This window comes from Cyprinodon variegatus, unplaced genomic scaffold (genome assembly GCF_000732505.1).
Source record: "Cyprinodon variegatus isolate N-32 unplaced genomic scaffold, C_variegatus-1.0 Scaffold152, whole genome shotgun sequence".
NCBI classification, from domain to species: Eukaryota; Metazoa; Chordata; class Actinopteri; order Cyprinodontiformes; family Cyprinodontidae; genus Cyprinodon; species Cyprinodon variegatus.
The window spans coordinates 70,543-87,046 of NW_015150605.1; the positions used below are offsets into that span (position 1 = coordinate 70,543).

Consider the following 16,504-nt stretch of genomic DNA (forward strand, 5'->3'; position numbering starts at 1 on the left):
TAGAATGGATTAGATGAAAATGTATGCACTAATGGCCAACCCATAGTTCATAAAAATCTGAAATCTCTAACAAGACTAAGAATCTCTGTTAAAGATACTTTAACATGTTCAAAAGAATACTCATCAGCCATTGATTTTACACAATGCCATGATAGTCTTCAGGAAAAGAATTGCTCCATTAAAAAAGTACTGATGTATACGTTCAAATCAATGCATACTTTTCTTTCCACTTCACAACCAGATCTATTTTAGCACATACAGCTCTAAGTAACATATATTCAGATTTGTGGTTGCAATATGACACCATGCAAAAAGGGTATGAAAACTACTGTACAGTAGTGCATTGTTACTATGTAATGCAGCATATTTCAGCAACTTTTCGGAACAACTTCACAGAATTAGATTTAAAATATAATTTCTGGTTTGATTACTCTAATCTCCATAAACTTTAATTGTATTTTTTATTTTATTTTTTTTTTGTTCGTTAGCAGAAATTTTCCCTAAAGTTCGCTCCGATTAAAACCTGCTAAACTGCTATTACCATCTCCCACCAGAAGGGGGCTGTCGTGTACCACGAAGGTCTTACTCTGACGATAATTAGCCGAAAGCCCACAGCTGCATTGGACTCTTTCCGGGGTCTAGACATTACGTCTGGCGTAGCTGTTGAGCGTTAAGGACCACTAATGTCACACTGTTAGCATATCTGCAAACTTTGCACCAACAGTCTCCGTAACAGCTTTGAAGAGAAACCCTCCTGGTTTTTTGACGGGGAGGCAGGACTTAAGGTTACAGTTAACGGCTGTGACGGCTAGCAGTTCGCGGCTAATAGTTAGCAGCATCCGCAGACAGGTAATGTCTCCCAAGTTTACAGCATATGTCATCCCCCGGTGACGCTTGATTTGCTTCCCACTCAACGTTTTTTTCTTGTCAATTTCAACTTTCTAAAACTACTATATTAGAAGTTTTCCATGCGTCTGCTGTCGGTGTTGTCTTCTGTTTAGCTGCATTACCACAGGCTAAAAAACGTCTGCTAGTGAGACGTTCACGTCGTTTCAGTTGTGTGGAATTGTGTGTTTTACTCTGATGCATCTCACAGATTTAATGTTACTTTCAAAATACTCTTTAAGGACTCATTGCAGCCACTAAAATAAAAAAAATAGTGACGATGATTGCTGACCTATACTTATTACTTTTGACGTCTCAGTCGGTCACGTGACACTCCTGCAACAGGTGATCCACCCAACCTTGCCCCTTGTATTTCTCCCTTCCGGGGTATGAGGTGGTTTTACAGCTGTAATAAAAAGTTTCAGCAAATGAGATAAAATCTATATTTTCAAATATACAGGCAAGTCGACTGTGAACATACATTTATGTCCAAAGGTATAAACTAAAACTTCTAAAGAGATTTGTTAGGGATGTGTTTTAGTTGGCTGTCACTGTGGAAGAGACTCTGACGGTGCAGGTAATGGTAGGGTTTGGCACTTCCCTAATTGTACTGGTAACAGCAGTTTGTGTAGCTTTGAGCTTTATTTTTGAAATCCTGCTTATGCATAGGAAACCTCGCTTCCAACAGGTTATTGAAACCTAAAACCTACCCATGTTTAATTGCAAGCTCCTTTTAGTAAGATGTGTTGTGAGTTTCAGCACAGAATCTGTTGGATTCAGGACTGGGCAAAGACTGGAGTATTGTAACACATAAACATGCTTTGATCAGACCTGCTTTCAGACCTGGGTCCTGGAACCGCTTTATCTTCCATGGAGATATGGTGGATTTTCATTTGCACATAAACCATATCATTTACATTCAGGCTAAATTCTCCACAGTTCCAGTTAGATATGAGGTCATCTCTTGGTAGACTTAGTTTATATCGAGTTGTTGTTTTTTGTTTTTTGTTTTTACTTCCTGATTATGCATTGATTTGGGTTCTGTGGAGCGTATAGTTTGGTGTTCATGATGCTGTTTATTCTCTGAAAAATCCTCAGACTAAATTATACCTCAATGGAATCTGTTAACTCATTGTGTGGCTGAGCAAGAGAATTTGTTTAATATTGCTGAACATTCTAGGTGTCCGAAAATTCGGAGAGGAGACAAAAATCAATAAAAAAACTGAAGATGGAATGATGGGAAGACAAAGTAAAAGAAACATTTATGACAAAGTGTAGGAAAGCAGATTGAAATGGGTTGCTAAATGACCCAGTAGAGAATGTAATGAACTGCTCTGACAGTGTATCTGACTTTCTGAATCATCATTTCCCTGCAGGTATTTTTCTCTGCTCCGTGTTAGTATTTACTCCTGTAAATAAATATTGAAATTATGATATTTATATTTTTTCAGTTTTATCTTTTGAAATATATCTTCTGCTTCCCCTGCACCACTTTTAACATGTTAAAAGAAACCCCAGCTTTTATTGCTTTGTTCACTGTCATATAAAAGGAGCTTCACACAGATCCTTATCATACCCGGATGCATATTAAACATTTTATGTAGTCTGTGTACAAGGGTCATTTACATTTAAAAAGTTGTAAATCTAGTTCAATTACACTTTAGCACACTGTAGTCAGCTTTAATCATAGCAAACATAAATTCCCAACAAAAAAATTGTAGGTAGTATCTGTGGAAAACCACTAGCTATGTTAGCTGGCCAGCAAAAAAGTTCATGTCAAGCCCTTTCTAGGGCTATTAGAATGAAGGGTCTAAATGCTAATTCTGTTCAGATTTTTCTTCATAAAATATTTGACTGCAAACTTTCATTTTTATTTGACTTTACTTTGGTTGTAGCACAAATGTGAAAACATTAAAGGGTTAACATACCTTTTTAGGTCATCTTTGTTTTGTATGAATCTCTATTGCTAACTGCTCCAATATCTAAAGTATGTAATCTCCCGACACTGTAGGACTTTTTCATCCTGTCCTGTATGTCTTGTTTTCAGGTATGTCTGAAGTTAGTCTTGAGGCTGAGTCGGGGAAGACCTCAGCTGAGGACCCTCAGATGGAATGTGAGGAAACTGATAAAGCAGAGGAGAGTTTGAATGACGATGCAACCCCAGAAATTGTTGACAGTAGCAGGAAAGGAGAGGAAAAAGCTGATGTACTCTATGAGATCAATATTAACAGTGATGAAGAAAATACAGAATCCTGTGATAAGGAGATGGATAAGGGTACCCGGGCGGGAAATGTGTCCAGCAGTGTAGGCAGCAAGGCTAAACACCAGGGTGAATCGGCTGAAACATCAAAGGGAAGTGGAGATTCTCTTTCTGAAACAAAGGTGATATTTACCCTCATTTTATAAAAAAAAATAAAACCCCTTCCTGGCACTTCCTCTCTGCGCTCTTGCTTCGCATTTTAATTCCTGATATGCAGTGATGGTGGCGGTTTCTTCCTATAAAATACTTTTATTTTCCCTTTAACCGTTTTTAAAATTTTTGTTCTCCATTGAAATGGGTAAAACGGATTTATCATTTTCCGTCTTTGCATTAATTTGATGTTGTGTGTTATATTTAAAATGCTCTGCTGGAGCTTCAGGAGAATCTGCAGAATTTGGTGGTGGACTTGGTAAAATTTCTGCTAATTGGCTTTTGCTCTCTGGTGTGGCTTGTGTATTTCTGCATAGAATATGCATTTTCTATCTCTGGCTTATTGCAAACTTATTGCTGACATTTGAATTATCTTGTTTACCATGAAATGTCCTGTATATGTATTTAATTTTGTTGAAAAGTGTTATACCTCAACTGGCAGTGAGTAATGACTTCTCTACAGATTGTACTGTAAGCTGATTGAGAGGGGGGGGGCTCAGGGACTATTGATTATTGCGCAACAATGTACAGTTTTTATTTTTTTATTTTATTTTGTGTTCTTTTATTTTTATTACAATCCAACATTCTGGAGCACATTCTGTCTTTAAGAGGCGAACTGAACAATGAGATTGTTTTCTCCTGTTACTCCCAAACCATTCTCACTTATCTCCAGAACAGTCAACAGTGGGATTTACAAACTATACCTTGTTCCTTTGCATGGCCAATTTGCTTGAAGCCACTGAAACATCGTGTGTTAGCAGCAGTGGGTTAAGCTGTTGAGTTGCTGTCTTTACAAACAGTAGAAGACTGAAATGTCTTCTTTGGTTGATGCTATGTCCCAGTCCCACTTTAGGTTTGCAAATAAAAGGACGAACGGTTTTGCTGAACATCTTATTAAAAAAAAAAAGGTTAATTAACTATTGCACAAAGATGTTATTTCTATTTTCTTCCTTGTTAGCACTAACGTACCGAATCAGATGTAAGCGTGGACTATTTGATTTGCTCCAGTCTTATCTTCAGCATGCAGTTTGACAGGTTGAGCCAGGTGTATCTGTGCTTCCTACCTGCATGATGTATCCAATGACCTTTAAGTATTTATGGATCTGTGGCATGATACAGCCGGCAAAGCACATATGCTAAACTGAACTAATTCTATATGCTTTAGCTTTTTGGATGTCGTTTTTAAAGCTGAATTTACCTATTATTATTTACTTTTTAATTTGTTGCAATAAATTCACAAATCTTCCTAATTTTCCACTTCAGTGTTACTATATTAACCAAATCCTTCATTAACTTTGATTCTAAAATCATAGCGAAAATAATTTTAAAATAGTTTTGCATTATATTACTACTAAAGCTGCATCCATTTGATATTAATATCTGAATTGCTCCTGAGGTTAAAGGAAGTCTGTTAATGAGTTCTAGATAGAGCATATTGACTGATGAAAACGTTTTTTTTATTTTATTTTTTTATATATAAATATATAGATAGATATATAGATATTTATTTTTATTATTATTATTATTATTTTTATTTTTTTTTACAATTCTGATGTAATTACTGCTCTAAGCGGGTTGCATTGTCGGCTTAACGTATATTTTAGAGTCTCTATTAGTCTCTACTACATTAATTGACGATTATTTCAATGATCAATCATGATTAATCTGATTAATTGTTTCAGCCCTAGTTCACACTGCAGCCTAAAGTCCAATTTCTGTTTTGCCAGTATGCAGTCTGTATCTGTGAACCATGGCAGACGATATTGCGGAGGGCAGTCTTTTTCAACCTTCTTGAAAGATTGTGTTGTTAATGCACTGGCTGAGGTTGGGAAAGATTGCCAGATGTGCTTCAGCACTACCATCCATGTTTACTTGTGTAAACACAGAGCACACTCGCATGTGACGTCAGTACATCCTCTACTTGGCATGCGGGACACATGTTGTGTGAATGCAGTTCACACAGGAGATCACATAAAATTTCCATATATTTGGAAATGTGAACAACTATGCAAAACAATCGGATTTCACCAAAAAAATGTCATAGTTTAGCATTAAGACCTCCAGTGAGAAACCAGCCAATGTCTGCCTTTCCTGACCTTATACCAATCTTAAATTTACTTTTGTTATATGTACATTTGTACACATTAGGATTACAAGATTTCCTCGAATAGAGACGAGCACTGACATTTTGGAACTTGATGATACCAAGCACAGATACGAGGGTTAAAAAAAAAAGGCTTTGTCAAATTGATAATCTAAAATACCGATCAAAGTCAGACTTTTACCTTGGACCCAGTGCACCTTATTTCTATTAGAGGGGGCTTTTTTACAACAAGGAAAGGACTCCTGTCAAGATAAACCGAATTGTTTTGATACTGTGATCTTTGTCAGATGTAGAAGCTGTATTGGTTCAGAGGATCGCGTTGTTTTTTCTATTACAAGTTCTTGACACTAGTATCGGGCACGATATCAGTACTGGTGCATCCCTAATACACATTATACGTGCTTTTAGAAAGGAGATTATGACGGTCTCTAAAAAACTCAACAGTAATGATTCTAACAATAAAGCAAACAGAACTCTGAGAAGTATCAAGATCAGAATGAGGGCTGAGTTTTTTTGGAGTTAATATAATAAAATATATCCCTTTGAAAAAAAAAAAAAAACAGGCTTTAAAAGACCAGGATCCAGTTAGATGCTGATATGGTCGTTATCTGCATTATTCACATTCTGCGTGGTAGGTAAAGGATCTTGTCCAGAGTTGCAAATGAAGATTTACAAACAGAAAGCTACAGCTTCTTATAGTGAGACCTTGCAAAGTAGCTTAGAGCATCATGCTGATTAGGTCAGTGTCCTAGTTTCCAGATCCACAGTGATTTGGGTTGTAAAATGAAATGGAGACTAAGACAACTCTGCCTTCTGCTTCTGACTAGTGTATGTAAAGCATGTTGCAACACTGGGCCTTTCCTGTGATTTAGCTCACAGATGTTCAACTAAACTGTTGACCTTGTCAGCATTTCTCAAATTGCTGCACATTCAGGATATTGCTGCAGAAGCTGGATTTTTCTCCCAGGTTAACAACTGCAAATGTTACAATCTTTAATAATTCCTTTCAGACTATCTGAGCTGTTGTTGTTTTTTTTTGTATATATCCCTGGACAGAGTTCCTCTGTTTTTGGGTCAGCACCTTACAGACTGTGCTCCATTGTTTTTTTTTTTTTAGGTACATTTGTTTTTTTTCCTTTTCAGTAATGAAATTGTACCACGCATTAGAGTGGTGGGTAATATAATACAGTAGACTTGGATGAGTGATGTCACTGTAAACATAAGACCCAAACAAACACACGTGGAAGCATTTTGCTCTTAGTATTGTTAGTCATTCTCTTTGAATCTCGCTGTTTTGTAATCAACCAGAAACCATGTTGTAAAACATGGGACTGATGTTGCAAGAGAGCTGCACATGTTGGTCAACAACTTATCAAAACCAACTACTTTAAAACCCTCTATCAATCTGGTTCTATTGGTTTAAAGAAAATCTAAGCATAAAGTAATTCAGTCTGACTTTTTGTTATATGCACACAATTCAGTTGCATCTGCAACTCTTTTAGAGAATATTTCTATACTCATTCATTCAAGCTGCAGCAGATCAAATGAGTCTAAAGGCAGTCACATTGCTGACTATCTACGAATGTTTGACGTTGAATATCCGTTGAATATCCAGTTGCAAGTTGCATAGTTTTAGCTTCATTTGATTTAATTTCCGTATAAATTCTTCGTTAATGCACATTTTGCTATCACATTATGAATCAATTCATCAAAAAAAAAAAAAAGACAGATTAATGTGATCAAATTTTTAGTTGCAGCCTAATTCATTTATAGATTTATTTTGAAGTTTGTGGCAGCTACTGCACAAAATGTGATCATCCAAAAGGTGTGAATACTTTGCTGTGTGTTTGGCTGATTTCAGAGCGTTTTGTAGTCCTGTTTTAAAATCGGATCAATTGCTCAGTTATGCATCTGTTTATAGATTGTTCTGGTAAATGTTTTAGTTTTGGTGGCCACAAGGTGGCGGCTCACATGTTGTTTCCCTGCAGAGGATTGTGAAATCTGCTCTTTCCTGATCTGATAACGCCTTCATTTCATCCTTGTTCTAGGAGAGCACAATGGCTGATTCTCATAGAGGCTCAGCCGCTGAGATCCCAGTCACCAGCAATGGAGACCTGGATCAGAGCCCCGAGAGTGTTTTTCAGAGGGTAAGGCCCTGATCCCAGTTTGTTTTTTAATTGGGTGTATCTGCATCTTAATTTCCCCAGAAATATCATTTGCATCACGAGTGTTGTCTAATTCGTTTTTGTAAACATATACACATGGTACATTTAAAAAGAGGGCAGTGTGCAGATCTCTATACAGACAGTTTATTAGGTTCCACTTCCACTGTAAATCTAACTTTAATTTCCACAGGATTCCCACTCCACTAATCCAGGAGCCATAAAGGCTTCCGATTCCTCACTCACCTCCAGCAACTTTGAGTCAACAGCAGAGGGCATCATTGAATCGGGACCATACAAAGGTAAACAAGCGTCCCTCCCTGCTTTTTTACTTTGCTGTTTTCTGTTTGCAGTCCTAATTTTTAAAGCACAAGTTCAACAATCGGTCAGACTTTTCCCCCTTTTATTTGAATACTGATTTTGTCCAAACGCAGTTGGGTTTACAGACTGCAAGTGTCGCAGTGGTCCGCTTTTTTTTTTTTTTTTTACATTGCTTGAAATGAAAGGCTAGAATTTGGATGAGTGAAGCTGATTTAAATGTAATGAGTTGGCTCTGATCTCCTGGTTGTAACCCACATGTCCTTTTCATCATCATGTGCTTGTTAGAAATGCTAATAAAAGCCTCCCTATAGAGCAGGGAGCTGTTGCGGCCTGTTCACTCAGTGTTGCCATGGCTATTTTCCATGTTATTCTCACCAGCTGAGGAAACCTTTTGTTCACTGCGCACTCTGCAGCTGTAAAGAGAAGAGAGAAACTGCAAACATTTATGGGAATATCCCATTTAGAATTTCATGGTTAGAACTAAATATGCTGATGATTCCCAACTTTGAATATCTCTCAGGGTCAGCAAGCCTACCCTCTTCTCCTGTGACACCTGTAGCTCCAAGCTCGGCTGTCGCTAGCCGCCTGGCACGCTCCTCCAGCGATAGCCAGGTGGAGAAAGGTACCAGAAGCAATGATGTTTGAATCAGCTGGCACTAAATCACAACCTAAATGCACTTTAATTACTTGCTTACCTGCTGCTTTTTTCTGCAGGCTTGCTTCACCTATTATAACAAAACTATCTTTCCCTTTCCACTTACTGGCCCTCCAAACACTTCCGCTGCTTCAGTGTGCGCTACAGCTGAATTAGTTTTAAGAATTTTTCTCATTAATTTAGATGTAAGCTCTTAAAATGTATTTTTTTTCTGGGGGAAAAAAATCCTTGCATTTTCTTGCTTGCATGCCTTTATTTTCCTTGCAGAAGGGGGCACAGAGTTTCCTTTTGTTTATAAGACAACACATTTTCATGAAACTGAATTTAATTCTGGGGATTGATGGCAAATGTTTAAATTGCTTAGGTCAGGATTTTCATACTCTGGTTCACATTTTATATTTTCATATTTTAGGTGTGACCTGACTCAAATGGCTAAATTATGTCCTCAGAATGTAGCCAAATTCTTTATAGTCGAGCCGAAGACATTGTTAGTTGAATTAGGTCTACTGAAGCAGAGAAACATCTAAACGTTTTAGTGCAGTAGTCCTCGAGGACTGGAGTTTAACACTTGTTACTTCGATGTTTAAAGTTCTGAAAACATACTAGTAGCTTCCAAAGGCTAACTTTAAAATAGCTTTACAATATATCAAATCTTATTCATTATTGGAATATCAGTTTCTACATTATGTTGATCGCAAAGGATTGCTAAGATGCATTTTTGGTAGATGGTCTTATTTTAGGTAGCATGCATTTAAACTCTAGCATCTTATAGTATATTTGGCCGTTTGGATTGACCTCCTTTACCACAGCGGATATAAATCTTAGTGAGTTAATTGCAATCAGTACTATCATCAGTGCAAAAATTAGCAGTACCCGCATAGCTTGAACAGGTAAAAATACAGTGAGTCTGATTACAGTAATGCAGTAATATAAGGGATTAATATTTTACTTTTAAATATAAACTGCAACTGGACCAAAATATCCCTAATTTTTCAGTGTTTCTCTTTTTCATACCTTCATCATGTCTGTAAAAGAAAATCTTATCTAACTTCATCATTAAAGTTATATGGTTTTCACTTGAGTTATTGACATTCTCTGTTTATTCTAACTAAAGATTAAGAATGCGAACACCTAAATGTGTTTTTAGGGCTTCTGTCTGTGTCGATGGTCTAAACAAACTGTTGTTAAAAAGCATAGTTGTTTGCTTGTATCTTGATATTTTTTTTTTGCTTTCTATTATTTTAATAATGTGAATGACTTTTGACTGTCCAGACACAATGAAAGCTCAGCCCACCAGCGGGGCGGTGGTCCTTTCAGACGACTTGAAGAACCCAGCCATGGAAAAACTGGACCTTGTGAGAAAATGGAGCATCAACACATATAAAGTAAATCTCTTTTTGCCTGCTTTATTTATTTTTACTATCCTCTCTGTTTTTGCAAAGTATTTCTCTTTATTTTTTTGTATTTAATTTCTCTTGAAACAGGTTTAACAGAGTTCCCACTAACAACACGATTGATAGGTTATCCCTTTCTTGCTCTAGACGTTTTTGCTCAACTATGCTCCTGTAGGTCATTTCCGCACCCTCTCAGTAGTCTTCTCTCTGTATATGATACAAAAAACACCCCCCAGCCTTTGTTTTGCCCTAACTCCTCCCAGTATGAATGCTTGTTTTAACAAGGCCGCTCTCCTCTGCAGTGCACCCGACAGATCTTGTCAGAGAAGCTGGGCCGAGGATCAAAGACTGTGGACCTGGAGCTGGAGGCGCAAATTGAGCTTCTCCGCGAAAATAAGAGGAAGTACCAAATTGTGATCAAGCTGGCTCAGGCGCTGGCCAATCAGCTGTCCCAAATTATGCAAACTCAGAGGCAGCTGGGTGATGCCTTCGCTGACCTTAGCCTCAAGTCACCTGAGCTCCATGTGAGTCGGACCTTTTAGCTTTAGTCATGTCTGTTAAAACGCTGTCTACAAAACGAAATGAATGCAACCTTTCAGTAATCGTAGCACTGCTATAGACACTTTCTTTCCTGGTTAAAACAGTCAACAATTTTATTTTATTTTTTTTTTATTGAATTTGAAAAATTGTCCCTCCAAACCTTAAAAGCAGTTGTATGTTTATGTTCTTACTATTGCTATATCCTATTTATTCTGTGGGGAAAAAATGTAATCAAAAGCACATTAGAGTTTTAAATGGGCTAAATGATGAGTCCTCATTGTTTATGAATTTTAGACTCTCAACTAGAAATCATCTTAAGCATGACTCCAAAGCAAATATAAACAGTTTATAATAAAGACTTGAACATCCTTTTAAAATGTTGCAGAGATTCCCATATTAACATTAAACATACATTTTAGGCTTTTTTTTAAAAGCTCTTCATATTGTTTTTCTTGAATTTGTCAGCTTAACATGTTTATTTCAATATGAACATAATTTTTTCCATTAATGTTGCTTAGAAAGGATGGTTTGTTCTGCTTCAAGGTGTGCCTGCACACAGATGTGGACAATGGTTCTTCATCATTAATCTCCTCTGCAGTGCACCCGACAGATCTTATCATTAATCTGACCCATAGCTGATTTCCTAATTCAGATGTTTTCACACATAAAAAAGAACATCAAAGGTGTATAAGAAAATAATCCAAGATTGATAAGACTGGAATAGTGCTGGGAATACAGGGAATACAGGTTTTAAAAAACAAACAAACAAAAGAACATGCGATTTTAAAAACAATTTCGTCAGATATAGTATATGGCAAAATATTTGCGTGGAACCGCTTCTTGTTGCTACTTGTTGATGGCATTAAAATAATTTCTAAGAGCATTAAATTAGAGTTACTTATTCCTGTATAAACCCTAAGTTTAAACGTGGTTTTAACTGAAGCAGGGGCTAAAGCTGTGCTTGCAGTTTTCTATTACAGCTGCTAAAATTCAGGGATTCAAGATGAGATTAAAATTAAGGCTCATCAACAACACACTTAGTGAGAAGATTTTAATTTGTTTAAATTGCGTTAATTCCAATAAAAAAAGGTTTTAATCCATAATTTCTTTCCTCCTCTGCTAAACTGATTCAATGTTGTTGAATGTTGTCCCCTTGTCAGAAATCTGAAAATGTCTGCATAACAGGTTTGCTTGAACAACTTAGACAAAATAATTTTTTTGTCATTATTCATTTTTCCATCAGGAGGAGTTTGGCTACAACGCAGACACACAGAAACTTCTGTCAAAAAATGGAGAGACGCTGCTGGCTGCAATCAACTTCTTCATCTCCAGTGTTGACACCCTTGTCGACAAAACAATTGAAGACACCATGATCAATATCAAACAATATGAAGCTGCCAGGTAATTCCTGTGGGACAGGCCTTAGCAGCAGGTCCAAGTTTTTTCTGGTCATTTTCTGCTTGTAATGCATAAGTTTATTACCTTTATTTTTATTTATCTGATTTACATTCTTAAATAAAACCTCTCAGGATTGAGTATGACGCATATCGTACGGATTTTGAGGAGCTGAACCTTGGACCGCGTGACGGCAACACCATGCCGAAAATTGAGCAATCCCAGCAGCAGTTCCAGATTCATCGTGAGAAGTTTGAAAGAATGCGAAACGATGTATCTGTGAAGCTGAAGTTTCTGGAAGAGAATAAGGTTGGCTTCTTGTCATTCCTACTATAGTAATGTACAGATGTAGACAAACTTGTTGAGTTCTGTCTTTAAATGAATTCAGCTTTTGTTGCTGTAGCATGATCTCACAGAACAATCTGAAAAAGTATATGCCACATTCAAAAAACTTACAAAACTCCATCGCCTTTTTTTTTGCTAAATTTTTTGTCAATACCTTTTAAAATTCAGTTATTCACTGACAACATTTAACAAATTAGAACTTGAAGGTGCCTTTGACTGGGTTATCTGTAAAACTGGTGTTGTTTTATGCACTTCTTCCTTATTGCACCTCAAAGGGTTTCTGTAGGATTTAGGTTTGGGAAATATTGCTGTTTTAGTTTTGTTTAAACATTTCTGTGTTAATGCTTCCTGTCCTTTACATTGTGATCCTGCAGAAAGTGAAAATGAGAGCCCATACTCTGTTTACTTGTACAATGGCTAGATTTGAATATAAAATCTGTTATTTCAGAGTGATGTGGTGCAATGCTCTCAGGGTCTTATGCTACTTTCACACCGCACACTTTGTGCAGCAAAAAAGCACCTGCTGCTTCATTTTTTAGGCTTGTACACATTAAGCTCAGACGCGCATCAAGAGAATTTTTTATCCTCCTGAAGCGCGTCCAGTAAAGTGTCCAGATGCATCTGAGGCTTCTGCTACTCCTGTGTTCAATTGCAGAGAGCGACTTTGCTATATTTGCTGTGATAAGCTGGTGAAAAGTAGTCTTACGGGAGAAAGTCCACCTGAAAACATTGCCTGTTCAGTCAGTTCATCAAGATTACGATCCTGCCTTAAAATATGATTTTGCCGTCGGAGGCGCTCAGATATCCACTTACCGGCAGTGGGCTATCATTGGGAATTCACTGCAGCTGGGGGGTTTCCACTACTGTTCATGGCCGCTGGACGTAGATGTTTTTAGCGTTTTTTCAGCTATGTCTTACAAACTGATCAGAAATCAGAATAATAAAAGTGAGCATATTTTGCAGGCAGGTTTCGACATTTTAAGATAATTTAGGCATTGATAAACTGTTTGAGAGGAGTGATCAAAGCGATTTGCATCAGCAGTGCTGTGTCTGTCTCCCTGCCAGCTCCCAGATCAGCCCCTCTGATTGGTTGATATGTTGCGTCGAGCAGCAAAAGTTCAGGTTTTCCAACTCCAGCAGCCTCTGCTTGTGAAGCGCGTCACACGAGTCAGCCTGTACACCTAAATTCGGCAAATCATATATCAATGGTCATGTGTCAATCTAAATTTTTCATTCATAGCATCTTGATTCATATGTTGCAGCTAATATATGCAATGGTTGAAATAAGAAATTTGAATAATTTACTTTACCATTAAGTTACTAGCACTAAGTTGCTAACTGGTTAGCAAAATGCTTCGGAGACACCGGGCACAACCGAACTTGCTTGAGAACCTTCCGCCACAACAATCCCGCCCCCTTGATAATCACATTCATTTTATTCACTTGTGTAAAGTCGTGCACCAATCGGGAGAATTTGGAAATGCAACGGTTGAAACAGCAGCTTCCCTACGACTTTAAGTACATGCTGTACTTTTTACATGCAAACCAGCTGCTTCTGCTGCTTCAACCGCATGCTTCCTGAACGTAGCATAAGGAGAACAACCGGTCCACATCCTTCCTGATCCCCCCCCTAAAGTGGGCATCAGGTGCCTTTCTATCATTTCACTTCTGATTTAGACTTTAATCAAACCCACCTGCTCAACCTCAAACTTAAACTTTTACATAATAAAAAAAAAAAAAAAAAAACTTTTACAGTTTCAAGTAAATTCCAAGTTGCATTTACGTTTGTGATGGTAGGTAAAGATGTTTTTTATTTGTATTTTGATCTTTATTTCTCTCTCAGTCAGCAATTCTCAGGCTGCTGTTTTGGTGGCATTAATGTGAGTTTTACAGTTTTTCCCCTCTTTTCTTCATCCCAACAGGCATTAAACAAATCTTTTAAAGCTTGTATCCTACCAGGAAGGCCAATAAATCTGTTCAGATTATTTGGTTAGTAACCTTTTCTTACTATTGTTTTTTTCCCCCCCATCAGGTGAAGGTATTGCATAACCAGCTCATCCTGTTCCACAATGCTATAGCTGCCTATTACGCTGGAAACCAGCAGCAGCTGGAGCAGACTCTCAAGCAGTTCCACATCAAGTTGAAGGTGCCTGGTGGTGAAAGTCCTTCATGGCTGGAAGAGCATTAAACAGTTCCTTGTGGTGGTGGTTTAGCTCAGTTTGACCAAACCCGCTACAGAAACGACAGAGTCCTACCTTCCCCTTGTTGCTGCTTTTCAAACTTCTGAAACTACATCTTCTAACAAAAGGAACCAACTCCTACACTCCTATTGTCTGATCTTCCTAAGTCATTTTTGTTGTTCTTTCAAATCATAAGAGAAGCACTTTTCTACTGTTTGACAGATGTGTTGAACAGGAGTTGCAGCAGTAAACACTTTCTGAAACTCTAAATTGCCTTTTGTACTTCAGCATATGAATGTTTGTATATCAGCAGAGCACAGTTGGCGTTATCCTGGCAGCTATGGGAGGATGCTGCCATTAAATGTCACAACAATCTGGACTTTTACCACATGACACCCAGTACTAATTCTGAATGAACCAGATGTGATAATCAGAGCTAAATTGTACTCAAACTTTTTAATTGTGTAAATTGGTTTTATTTTCATTGTTCAGTTGTCTGAAGTGGCAATTTGACCATTTGGGAGTGTTTGTTTGTTTTATGGTTAAAATTTAGAAGCGAATATGTGTTCTTTTTCTCTGTTGGCCTCAAACAAGGTCTGCCTATCAAACGCACCTGCATTGACTGATTCAAAAACCAAAGTTTACAAAATCAAGTTATTTTTTTCCCAGGTTTTATGTGCGATGGGCAGACCTAGAGCAGCTTATTCTGATTGATTGCTGACTTGATGTTGAGCTGTTTTTAAACTACCAGCTCCTGACTGCAACTTCATTTTGGAATAATGATTTCATATCCGATGCACATCTTTTCTGCTGAACCTTGCAAAACCAAAGTGTTTCCAAAAAGCTCTAATCATTTAGTCAAACACGCACTCCTCTTTTAGCTTGTCTGTATTTAGGATAGAAAAATGGAGATGGAAGTGATTCTTGTAGATTCCAGAACATGAAGGACCAGCCTTTTGTCACTTTAACGTGCCTTGAATCTGTTCTTTTCTTGCTCTCAGTACACTCCTGCTTCTTGGTTTTTTAAAACTGTCAGCATGGGGCAAAGGACCAAACAGAACACGGACATTGGAACATTCAGCACAATAATTTCACTGACTTCCTAAATCAATCTTGAAAACATGTCCCTTATATGCACATTTATTAATATAGGTCTAAACAACTATGTTAAAGGCCTAATGTCAGGTGTGAACCAAAATCGAATTAACTGCAGTTTTCACCTGTAAAGACCAGCATCTTTGGCTGCTATCCGTTTACGTCATCTGGGCTATAAAGTGTATTTTTCAAGAAGAAAGGCTCATTATTTTTCCTAGGGCTTGCTACAACGGTTTAAAGGAGTAAAGCTTGTACAAGATGTCATTTCCTGGAAAAAATATATATATTTGTAATCTATTTTAATGTTGGATTGACCAATGCAGCCACTTGGCTTATTTTTTCTAGTACCTCTGTGTTCTAGTGGATATCAACCTTTTGTAAAATGTAAAATGAACATGTTAAGATGGGAATATTCTGAATGTTGTGTAACCTGTATGGGGAGAATAAAATTTCTCTTTCTGTACCCTTGTTTGGAACTTTAAGATATAAAAAAAGAAATGAAAATATAAACGGCAGTCAAGGTGATTGGTTCATTAAAATAGTGTGCTGTAGTACTTACTGATAACTAACCTTTTCAGTTTGACATGTTTTCTGGACATTTCATGCATATTTATAAAGTATTTGTAAAGTTTTCAAAATTTCCTAGTTATTTGGTATCATTTGAGATCAGACTTTATTTTAATTTTTAACTACACGTTTTAATGAATCTTATGCTTCATACACATGATCTTCCCATCAACTCTGACAGGCTTTATTCTCCCTGCAGGAGAGGAGAATCCCTAAAGCATAATGATACCACAACCATTTTTACTTTGGAAATGGTTTATCATTTATGTGAAAAAGAAACTTTTTTTTTAGATCTCTGCTAAAAGGTTCAGTTTTGATCCAATATGACCAGATCACTTTCCTGAGGTTTTTTGATCCCTATGTAGCAAACTGCAAACATGACTTCTCCTGGCTTTTTTTAAACAATTACTTTTTTTTTTCCACTTTCACATATAGACCAAATTTACACAAA

General features: G+C 37.2%; 1 protein-coding gene across 3 annotated transcripts; it reads left to right on the forward strand.

Moving 5' to 3' along the window:
- Nucleotides 1-603: 603 nt before the first annotated feature.
- arfip1 (ADP ribosylation factor interacting protein 1) lies at nt 604-16,013 on the forward strand. Of its 3 annotated transcripts, XM_015377365.1 has the most exons (10): nt 604-849; nt 2,933-3,267; nt 7,448-7,546; nt 7,755-7,863; nt 8,403-8,504; nt 9,810-9,922; nt 10,234-10,455; nt 11,715-11,872; nt 12,001-12,175; nt 14,244-16,013. In XM_015377365.1, the coding sequence occupies exons 2-10, from the start codon at nt 2,935-2,937 to the stop codon at nt 14,397-14,399; spliced, it is 1,467 nt and encodes a 488-aa protein (XP_015232851.1). In that variant the 5' UTR covers nt 604-849; nt 2,933-2,934; the 3' UTR covers nt 14,400-16,013. The 3 variants fall into 3 exon arrangements, with proteins under 3 accessions (XP_015232851.1, XP_015232852.1, XP_015232853.1); XM_015377366.1 differs by lacking the exon at nt 8,403-8,504 and having other exon boundaries at nt 605-849; nt 14,244-16,008; XM_015377367.1 differs by lacking the exon at nt 2,933-3,267 and having other exon boundaries at nt 685-849; nt 14,244-16,012.
- The last annotated feature ends 491 nt before the right edge of the window (nt 16,014-16,504 follow it).

Excerpts from the sequence above, each read along its gene's own strand:
- arfip1 (XM_015377365.1), top strand. The coding sequence starts at position 2,935 with ATGTCTGAAGTTAGTCTTGAGGCTGAGTCGGGGAAGACCTCAGCTGAG. Across the intron at positions 7,547-7,754 it reads CCGAGAGTGTTTTTCAGAGG|GATTCCCACTCCACTAATCC; the intron begins GTAAGGCCCTGA and ends TAATTTCCACAG. Across the intron at positions 7,864-8,402 it reads TGAATCGGGACCATACAAAG|GGTCAGCAAGCCTACCCTCT; the intron begins GTAAACAAGCGT and ends AATATCTCTCAG.